Here is an 11,728-nt window from a genome sequence, read left to right as displayed (position 1 = left end):
TATCTTTAATCAATATTTCAAATCAAAGAACATTTTTCATTAATTTTCATTTTTGTATCATTTAAGTTTTGTGTTAAATATATAGATATTTATAACAAAAAAATTTAGAAAAATAAGAAAAAATAAAAAGCTCAATGTAAAATATGAAATTAATAAGCAAATTCGATAATTTATAATTTTCATGGCATCAGAATTTTTCTTTCTGCTAAATTTATTTTTCAGTTTTGTATATTTTCTAAATGTGTGGTAATATGTACTAAATGTGTAAGTAAAGTGTAGTAATACGTAATTTAAAAAAAAAAATTATTTCCGTCAAACCATTACCATGTAAAAGGAAATATTACCAAATGAAATTTAAATAATGTGCATTTTTGTTACATTAACCAGAATGGTAGTTTTGTTTTTTACTAGAAATGTCATTACCATAAAGTACAGTTATTTTACTAGAATTTTTATCATGTGTGCTAACATGACATTATTTTATTCAACAATTGACATGTTTCGCACATTTTTTGCAAACAAAATTGTAGATCCTTTATAATATAAAATGAATAGAAGAACGATTTGTTTACTCTGCATACAAAAAACATACATTATAAAAATATACAGTACAAAAAATATACATTTTTAACAAAACCAAGCGAAGAACAATTTATAATTTAATTTTTTCAGAATATTTATTTCAAAATATTGGCCAATGTTATTACTGAAATGGTTACCAAACATTTTATCGAAAAATATTTTATATCATGTTTATATAATATTATACTTATTTGATTTGAGTTTATATGCTTCTATTTAAGGTTTCATTGGTGTATTGTTTGATCAATAACTTATTTATTTTTTGATTTTTATTTTGTTGAATTAAAGAAGAAAAGAAAGTCGCATGCTATCTTTTAAATATATTGATTTATCGAAGCAATAATTTGGTCACGTTACATTTTAATTCTATTGCATCATTGTCTAGTTGCGTTTGGTGAAGCATTAGGGTGTTTTTAACGACATAAAATCAAAAATTACTAATAATTTTACTGTTATTTTATCTAGTTCATGCTAAAATGTAACATGATCAAAAAGAAAGTTCTACTGTATTGTTTTTGGAGTACAATCTTATTGACAAAAAAAGTATAGTAAGTAATTAAATAATGCCAATTCAAAATTTTATTATATTTTTACAATACATGTACAGCCAATGGTAATAAATTTGCTATCATGTTATATTTTCATGTTTATTAATACCTATTAAACTTTTGCTTAAATATATATTTAAAAATGCGAGAAATAAAATTACGTCAAATATATTTAAAGCTGTGAAGGATCATACATGAAGAAAAAAGATCTGGTAAAATTACCCTTCTGTATATTTTTATAATACACGTACAGCCAACGGTAATAAATTTGTTATAATGTTATATTTTCATGTATATTAATACCTTTTAAACTGTTGCTTAAATATATATTTAAAAATGAAAGAAATAAAATTACGTCAAATATATTTAAAACTCTGAAGGATCATATATGAAGGAAAAAGATCTGATACATTCACCCTTCTGTACAATTTTACAATACACGTACAGCCAATGGTAATAAATTTGCTATAATGTTATATTTTCATGTTTATTAATACTTTTTAAACTGTTGCTTAAATATATATTTAAAAATGCGAGAAATAAAATTACGTCAAATATATTTAGAACTGTGACGGATCATATATGAAGAAAAAAGATCTGGTAAAATTACCCTTCTGTATGGTGTCGGTATTTCTGGGGAAGAAAAATCATAATTCTTGTATAAAAAATCAAAATATGCGTTATTTAAACCATTCATCAGGTACGTTTTCTGTTCACATTGTAACGGTTCTCCAGAAATTCCGGTTTTCAATATTTTAGTTCTTATTACCAGTCATTTAGTAAAATATACGAATTGAAAATTCAATTTCGACAAATAAATGGTTTTATGCCGTGCTCTGAATATCATGGAAATATTGTAAAATTTTATATCATCTGGAATATTTTATCACATATTATAAAACCAAATTTTATTGTTTATTTTACCAGAAACATTATCAAAGTGCTTCGATAAAAATTACAAAGATTTTTGGTGTTGCTATAAGCCCAGAAACACAGTTAATTTTACCATATTCTGGTAATTTTGCTCGTATTCTTTTCTCGGTGTATCAGTTTAAAAGTCAACTTAGTTAAGTAACAATTATTTTGCTCAATAAGAAAGCTATGTTAACAGCATTAATGTTAGTAGTAATAGTTTTTTTTTTTAACATAAGTTACTTTTTCTTTTCAATCTCACTTAAAATAAATAAGAAATATTTCTTATATACTGGTATCCTACTTTTGTTCTGATATATTCCACAAGTCTACTGATCACTATAGCCTTATTTATATGGTTTTAAAACTGAAACACTATATAATTATTCAAATTTTATTTAAACTATTAGTTTTTGCTTTTTTTTTGAGATTTGAAATGATCCCTAATATTTTACTTTAGAAAATGCGACAATGATTTCAAACAAATATTCCAATTGAATTTAATTCACAGTAAATTTCTCAAAAATCACATTTACAATTTTGTATTTCAAAAAATATAACTGGTTCTTAATAAATGAATAAAAGTATAATTTTTTGGTCTTCTAAAGTTGAGGAATATTATCTCTTTGATATTTATTTGCATTAACAAATAGAATTTGAATTTATTACAACTTATTGTCTGTGGTTATAAAAGTTGAGTTTTTATATGTTTAAAACGATGGTGAATCACCAATAGTCTGAGTATATGAAACAAAAATGTATGAAATATAATTAAAACACATCCAGTGAATAACATTCTTTGTCAACGTCATAAGCATTTTTAAGAACGATAATGAAATGAGTAATAATTTGAAGAAGCTGTTTCTAATATAAGTATCTTTATATTTTTTATTGAATATTTTATGAAATTATGAACTGATTGCTAATAGATTTTTAATTATACAGACAGAAATAGTTTTAGTAAATCTTTTAACTGCATAATGCCTTATAGTGCAGTATTTAGTCAAAAAAGGCGGGAAGTAAAAATTAGAAAAATTTTATGTGGTAAAAATTTTACAAGGGGAAAAAATTCTGGTATATTTACCGTATTTTAAGGTAATGGCCGTATTTTAAGGTAAAAAAAAAAACAGATTCTGTTTAATAGAACCAAAATATACGGTATTAAAATCATTCATTTGGTAATTTTCCGTTTGTATGGTAACGATAATTCTGATTATAGTTCATATTATTCGAAATTATAGTTCTTTTACCACACATTTAGTAAATATACAAAACTTAAATGTAAATTTAACCAATGGTTCATGCACTAAGGTATCTTGATAAAATTACTAAATTTTACCTCATATTTTCCCAAAGAGCGGGATGATAAAACCCTATTTTATTGTTAATTTTACCAAAATCTTCAATAAAGCGCTTCAATAAATTATACCGAGTTTTTTTGTGTTTATATAGAGCCAGGAAAATGATAAGTACCATTTTCTGTTTGTTTTAGCCACACATTTTTGACAGTGTTTAATTATCTAAATATCAATCAATTTAGAGGTAAATCTTAGAATATAGAAAATAAGCAAAATATATTATATTCAAAAAATAGTATAGATATATTTTTTTTAAGTTTAATGTAATTTTTCTGAGCATAGTATGAAAAAAAATTGACGAAAAGTTAAGTTTCATTATTTTTTTATAATTTTTTTTAACAAAGTATTTTTTTTTCTGTATTAATTAACTAAAGATTTATCATTTTACATTGACATTAGTATTTATCACTGATAAAAATTTATTGCATTATTTTTATCACTCGACATAAATTTCAAAATAATTATAAATTTTTAAAATAAAGTTCATCATATGAAAGAAATTAAAGTAAAGTTTGGAAATATATCATTTAAATTTATCCATTTTTTGTAAAAAAAAAAATCAGCAACACACTAACAAACATCTCATTGATTAATTTTTTCAGTACAAGTGACAACCAATCAATTCGAATTCATGATGTCGTTCCTTTAGATTATGATCATTTGACTCTTCCAAGAATAAATGGTAAATGTACTTTTTTTATTAATAATATTTTTTTCTTTCCTTAACATGTTGGCCAGTTCTATAAGTAAATTTTATTTATAATGATTATTTGAAGAAAATTATATGTTCGTCACCCAATATTTATTCTACGAAATATTGAATTCAATCCTTTGCAAATAATGGTTCTAAAAATTTATCATAAATTCGCATTGATTTTTTTAAACAAATATGTGACTTGTAACTCATAAACATGTTTTTCATTTATACTTTTATCATTGTAATCTGACATCAAGCATTTGGATCAAAATGTATAGCACCTGCAAGTGACAAAGTGTGGGTATCTCGATCCTGATTGGTTGTTGAAACATGACATTCGCTTATGCTAAAAACTGTTCTTTCCATTGTATTTCGAGTAGGCCAAGCCCAACAAGTATCAATTCTCTTAAGTACACATTATATATTACTTTACAAAGATACTTTCCCAAAGATTTCAATTCTTTCCTTATATATTTCTTACTTAACACAGACAGCCACGAAGGCATGTAAAATATAAGCAAACTGGTTATGCATCGAAGTTGCCAGGTACACAAAAAGTTGCAGTAAAATACATGAACAAAAAATAAATCTGAGTTAAGTGAGAGACGTAGACGTGAAAGAATTGTATTTCAGCAAATTTGATACTCGATGCGGCGCTTTGTTTAGTTAACTTCATGTTTATTAACATTCTAACTTATGTGGAGAAATTTAGCACAGCATTAACCCGCCTTTTTGCTTAGAAACGATCAGCTGCCGCTGACGTCATAGGTCACGTGTGTGGGTATCTGTGATCTTCCTCTTGAAGTACAAGTGCTTATTTCAGAATCAAGAGCATTTTTTTTTTTAGTTTTTAGAAGATAAGTGATAAAAATTATGTAATTTACACATCGAAAATGTTTTTAAATGCAATTGCGAAAACCTTTCTTTGCTTAAAATTTTACATAATTTAAAATTTTGAGAGTGCTTTTTCTATTGATGTTATACAGTAGTACGTTTCAAAATATTTCAATACTTATCGAAATGCAACAAAATTTACTCAGGCTGTATTTTTTTGTAAATTATTTAGTTGATATCATGGAATTTTTTATTAGATAGTAAAAAGAAATAGAGAAATCTCAGCTTTGGTTATAAGTGCTTTTATTCTAACAGAAAAATTTTAAGCTTCATTGATTTTGGAGATTATGTTCTGTCGGTCATGAGATTACATGGTATTTTAACCGTATTAGATGAAAGCAGTTAATAACGGTTTTTTCTCAGTTAGCAGTTTGAATACCATCTTAATTATGATAATTTGACTATAGTATAAATGTAGATAATGTTGTTATTATTTAAATATTTAAACAAAAATACAGTACGATATTGATAAAGAGCTTTCCAAATTTTGGCAAAGATCACTGTGATGCCTGATGGGGCAGACGGAGCACCGAAAGAGGGAGAAACGAAGAAGAAAATCAATTACGTTTGCTAATCCTAAATAGCTTTACCCTGTGAGAAATTTCGTTCAAAAATTACGGTAAAATAACCGGCAGCACTCTCACCGTCCAACCATCCAATTATTATAACCATAAATGTTTAAAAAATCTATATAATCTATCTATCTATATATATATATATATATATATATATATATATATATATATATATATATATATATATATATATATATATATATATATATATATATACCGAGGGAGCCATTAGATTATGACCACCCTCCATCTATAACAATGGACTCTCTCCTCTACAGAAAATACGGTCTCATCAGTCGTATACTTAGACATGTTGGAAAGCTTCATATTTCCACAACTAGAAGAGCTTCAGCCACATGTGTTTTTGCTACAAGATGGTGCACCACCTCATTGGGGTATCATCGTTCGTAGTTCTTTGAATGACCATTTTCCAGGAAGATGGATTGGGCGAGAAGGTTCAATTCCTTGGCCACCCAGATCACCTGATATAACGCCGCTGGTCTTTTTTCGTTGGGGATTTATAAAGGACAATGTTTACAGGAGGATCGTGTCGAACATTGATGATCTAAAAGCCAGAATTAAAACCGCAATAGCCTCTGTGGATGCCGACATGCTTGCCGCTACCTGGCGTGAAATGGACTATCCTCTTGATATTCTCCGTGCGACGAAGGGGGCACACGTGGAAGTTCATTGACAAGGGTCATGAAACTTTTTGAGTCTATCTAACCGTTTCTGTTATTAATTTTAATCTATCTTTATTATTTTATGAGTCATTAAACATCAAAATGGGTCCGGCACTTTATAAACACCCTGTATATGTATATATATATATATATATATATATATATATATATATATATATATATATATATATATATATATATATATATATATATATATATATATATATACAGGGTGTTTATAAAGTGCCGGACCCATTTTGATATATTTTAATTAAATTATTTTGAGTTGACTTGCGTTAGTTTTAATGAAGTTATTAAATTATATATAATTAAAATCTCAAATATATTTTTTCTTAATTCTGATTGAAATTTCAACCTATTCAAGAGTCTCACTCAGCGGAACTTTCAGAAAATATTCCTTACAAACATTAGTGATGGCATAATTTCAAGAGATTCTGTATGCAAAATCGATAGCGTAATTCACTTTTCATTACCTAAAAATGTTATCGATATTTTTTGTTCGATTTTATTACTAAAATCTAATTTCCATAATGTACGCTAGACTGGAACTTTACTGTTTTTGAACAATACAAAACTTCCTTAAAAATCATTGCACGAAGGGAAAAAAATGAAGTGATTTTAAAGGTAACAAAAACTATATTTTTTTAATAAATGTAACACTACTTTTCATTTGAATGTTAAAGATTTCTGTGACCTTCATACGACCTTAAGAGAATCTCTGACCAACTATGAGCTCTGGCCTCCATTTTGGCTAAATAATCAATATGCTGGCTACATTATATGAACTACTTTATAATATAAATTTTATTTTTAAAACTATTTTTTAAACTATTTTTTTGAATAATATAATGCCTTTGAATCTTTGCTGTATAATTTTCGTGAGCAATAATTTGCTTAAAACTTATACGCAACATTCAGACAAAAATTTTTTTTAAAAAAACAGCTACAAAAAACTAGACAATATTGAAAAAATATTTGTCTCAGATTATTTGTGTTCATGTTTGATTACAGTAAAAAGATGGTTTCTGCTTTTAAAACAATGCAAATTTTAACACTTTTTAAAATCAGTGATTGATTGCTAAACATATTTCTTATTTTACTATATATTTTTCGTCTACCTTGCAGTAATATTAATTTTGATGATAATAAATTATTTTTAATAATTTGAATAGGAAAACCTGTTGAGGTTTCCGTATCATTAAGAAATATAAACATAAGATCTGTAGATGAAAATGATATGGTAAGTAACATTTTACACATTTTTATTTTTTATTTTCCTCCTTTACCTCTTGAAATAATCTCTAAAATCTAAACTTGAATCGTACAGATGCAAGACATATTAAGAAAAAATAAACTAAACTTACCGTCGTAATAAAGAATTTCTCAGTTTCAATAGGCATATATATTTGTTTCAGCGTTTGTTAGCGTAGTATTTCAAATTTTTAGAGGGATAGCAAGCTTCTTCTCCATTTCGAAACTTTCACAAACCCCGTGGTTGCCTCTCATTTATTTTTGTTTTTCTTCTTAAAATTCTACTTTTTAAACAAAAAATATCTCATCAAGATTATAAGTGTAACAAACTGAATGTTTACTTAAACTTTAAAAACAAGCAACTTTATTTATAAAAAAAATTTAGAAACCCAGTATGTTTGATGAAATACGAAGTAATAATTAAAAAAGTAATTTTACTTGTTTGCAGTATATAAGGATAGCCTAATTTTTTATAAAACTCTTTTTATTTTTCCTCTATCATAATATTAGAAATTTCAAATTAATTGTTGAAGTTCATATCTTGTAATATCTAATTTCTTACACTTATTTTACTTTATTTTATTTATTCATTTTTTGTTACTCATGACGTAAAGCGAAGAGCGGGCTTACAAAAATAAAGATCTCAAGAGCGAATATTTTTTCTACAACTTTTTATATACATTATTTATGAAAAAAAGGGGGAAATGGTGAAAAAAGGATTTTAAAAATACAATAACTATAAAAAAAATAGAAACTGAAGAAAAAAAATCTGTTAAGTTTGTAAATGCAAATGGCTCTTTCAGCATATCGAATTTGAACCTTGTAATTGTGTTCCGGCAACTAGCAAAGCTGCCAACATTACATTTTCACAAGTTTAACACTTTACAATTCTTGAACTAATATTTGAATCCTTACTTTTTTTTTCGTACTCTGTGTAAAAAAATTTTCTTAATTTCGTAATTACAAGCTTCTAATTTTTATAGTTTTTGCGCAGCAAAACAAAATGTAAAAGAAAGTTGAGCATCCAAAATTTTAGAATAGAGAAATAAATCCCAGTTAAAATTATTAGTAAAACCACTTATCACTACATTTTCCACGATTTCTCTTGGTAACAATCATCGGGGTTTGCATCTGAGCTACTCAAATGTGACGAAGACTGAATTTAAATTAATTTCTATCTTTCTGCTTGATTTTTTAAAGAGCGTTATAATCATAGAGGTAGACGTGTCGTGATCAAAAATCATCCTATCGTCAGACTAACCGTGTGAGGTTTTAATAGTTTTTCTCTCCATGCAATGAATGTGGACTATTTTCAGCAAAACACTTCTTTTATGAAGTCAAACTTACACAAAACTCGTTTAAGGGGTACCATTGTCTTCTGAGTTGGGTTAAATTTAAAATCTATACTGAGATAACCATGGATAGTCCCAAATGTGATAAAGTGATGTGGTAATAAATGAAAATAAAAATAAAGCCGATTATAAAATGTAGTATTATCCCTTGAACAGTTAAAAATAGAAAACTGCATGTTATGCTGAGTAAAACTATATATAAAAATAAGTATAACCCTTATTCAGTCACAAAACACCATATTAATCCTAACTGGGATAGGAATTTACTGTAATGTTTGTCTCTCCCTCGACGAAAAACCACACTTTTTTGTGAAGTAAAATATATTTTTTTTTATTTAAATACTAATTATAGCTGTTTCTCAGAATCTATGTTTCATTATACTGTGGTGAATGTAGGACGTACTTTTTTTATTTCAAATAAAATGAGTGCTGTAGTTATACAACATCAGCTAGTAAAAATTAAGAGTGTGAAGTCTTACTCTTTAACCTTTTATAGAACAAAAAATCCTTATTAAATTTTAAGATTTGGAAGTCGTGTGTGACACTAATACCCAGAGCTGTAATTTTACTCTTCGTGATCATATACCCAGCGTCAGGCATCAAAGTTTTTGCAATCGTTTCAGTCCGACGTCTGCTCTTTGTCACAATACGAAAAACATACTATTGATCATTACTGATCATTCAAGTTGATAGGTTTTGAAGGTATACAATTTTAAGTAAACTTTAGAAATTGTCATTGCTTTATTTTTTTCTTCATTATTATGCTTGCTCAAAAAATATTAATTCTGACCCCAAAAGGACAACTATGTATATAAACATTATACGAGAATAATTTGAGTAGCATTTTATTATCTTTTACTGTACTATCATTATCTTTTATCGCACTGTTATTTTCGTTTACTTCATTATCTTTAACTACATATCTTAAAAGCGAAGCCAGAACCTATTATAAACAAATGAATACAAAAAATTGTGTTAGTCTTTTACAGTGTCTCTGGAATTGTGGCAGAATTGGCAGGACTTGCGCCTAACGTATCCAAAGGGGTCTAAAGAGAAATTTCAAATATTGGATTCTGAATGGAAGAAAAAAATTTGGTCGCCAAATTTATATTTTGTTAATTCAATCGACGGGAAGATCAACAACATCATAACTCCCAACAGTTTCTTTTGGCTTTCAGAAACAAATAAGATATTCTTCACCTGCAGGTTTGTTCTATAATTCTTTTTCAAAAAGCTCTTAATGCTAATAACACTTAACAACAAAATAAATTTTTCGAAACCTTTCCCTATTACGAAAATACACTGGTGTGCAAAACTTAAGCAACAAGTGGTTTTTCGGCCACAGCTCCCCAACAAAGTATAAGATAGCCATGAAATTGCAGTTTAATATGCACGTATTTCAGTTGAAAGAATATTTGCATGCAAATTTTAGAAATAAAACGTCGTAGGTGATGAAAGTTTACGTAAACCTTGTGGGTCGGCCCGCGCAGGTCAAAGGTGTGATAAAAGGATGAAGAGCATCGTAGTTAAAGACATTCGCTGCAAGTGCAAGTGATTTGTTTTGTGAAACATGTCTTCAAGAAATCATTTAGACGACTTTACTCGAGGAAGAATGATAGGGAAGCTTGAGGAGGGGCGTGGTGTGACCAGTGTCGCCGAAGAGTTCGGGATCAACAAAAGTGTTGTTTCTCGTGCTTGGAATGCCTTTAAAACTACTGGTACAGCTGTTCGGAAGGTTGGTGGTGGCCGTCCAAGGAAAACAACACCAAGAGATGACCGTTACATTGTCCTCCAGGTGAGAAGAAACCGTTTTCAGTCAGCGAGCGCCATATCTCAGCAACTGTGCACAGCCACAGGACGACAAGTATCAAGATTTACAGTGACCAGACGCCTCCAGAAAGGTGGCTTATTTGCTGGAAGTCCTGAATGCTGCATACTTTTAAAAGTTAGCCATCGGCGGCACCGTTTAGAGTGGGGCAGAGAACACGAAACCTGGACACCTCATTAATGGAGTCGCGTCCTCTTCACAGATGACAGTCGTTTTAGTGCTACAAACGATTCTCAACGTCAGTTGATCTGGAGAGAGGTTGGAGCTCGATTTCATCCCAATAACATCGCGTAAAGAGATCGTTACGGTGATCCTGAAGTTGTCGTCTGGGGTGGCATTATGTTGAACGGGCGGACTGAGCTTCAGATCTTCGACCGAGGTTCTGTAACTGGAGACCGCTGCTGCAATGAGGTAATCCTACCCCATGTGCGTCTGTTCCGAGGGGCCATTGGACCAGACTTCATTTTTATGGATGACAATGCCCGGCCACACCGTACTGCCAATGATCAAGAGCTACTGGAAAGTGATGATATCACACGAATGGATTGGCCAGCTTACTCTCCAGATTTAAATCCCATAGAGCATGTGTGGGATGCATTAGGGAGACGTCTTGCGGCACGACAGTATCCTCCTGGTAACACCCATCAGCTGAAAGATGCGTTAAAGGAGGAATGGAGACGTTTACCCCAAGAACTCCTGGGTAATCTGGTGCTTAGCATGAGGAGACGATGCCAAGCAACAATTACAGTAAGGGGAGGGCATATTCCGTACTAGGGAACATCTGCCAGTTGTACTTACGCTTCTTCAGGCAATCATGTGTAACGCCACTATATGTCAAATAAAGCCTTTTTTTGTTCCATACCCTACTTTAAGCTTTATATTCATTTCTGCGCCATTATTCTTTTACCACCGTTTAAGTACAAAATAATGTACATCATATTCAAATTTCATATCAATCGGATGATTTCTAGTAGAGTTATGACAAAAAACGCACTTGTTGCTTAAGTATTGCACACCAGTGTATAAT

At 29.1% G+C, this 11,728-nt stretch overlaps 1 protein-coding gene across 1 annotated transcript in view; it reads left to right on the top strand.

Annotated features, from left to right (window-relative positions):
- Positions 1-989: 989 nt before the first annotated feature.
- The window catches only part of LOC107455613 (glycine receptor subunit alpha-4), a 29,531-nt gene continuing 18,792 nt past the window's right edge, over positions 990-11,728 (top strand). Inside the window, exons 1-4 of the mRNA XM_087168842.1 lie at positions 990-1,130; positions 4,003-4,082; positions 7,443-7,510; positions 9,853-10,079. Coding sequence (XP_087024968.1) covers positions 1,051-1,130; positions 4,003-4,082; positions 7,443-7,510; positions 9,853-10,079 — 455 coding nt within the window. The 5' untranslated portion in view covers positions 990-1,050. The remainder of the gene's footprint in view (positions 1,131-4,002; positions 4,083-7,442; positions 7,511-9,852; positions 10,080-11,728) is intronic.

This window comes from Parasteatoda tepidariorum, chromosome 7, assembly GCF_982258835.1.
Source record: "Parasteatoda tepidariorum strain Cologne lab strain chromosome 7, Ptep-v5.0, whole genome shotgun sequence".
NCBI lineage: Eukaryota > Metazoa > Arthropoda > Arachnida > Araneae > Theridiidae > Parasteatoda > Parasteatoda tepidariorum.
Note: the sequence above shows the minus strand (reverse complement) of the source record. Positions and strands in the feature narration are given on the sequence as shown.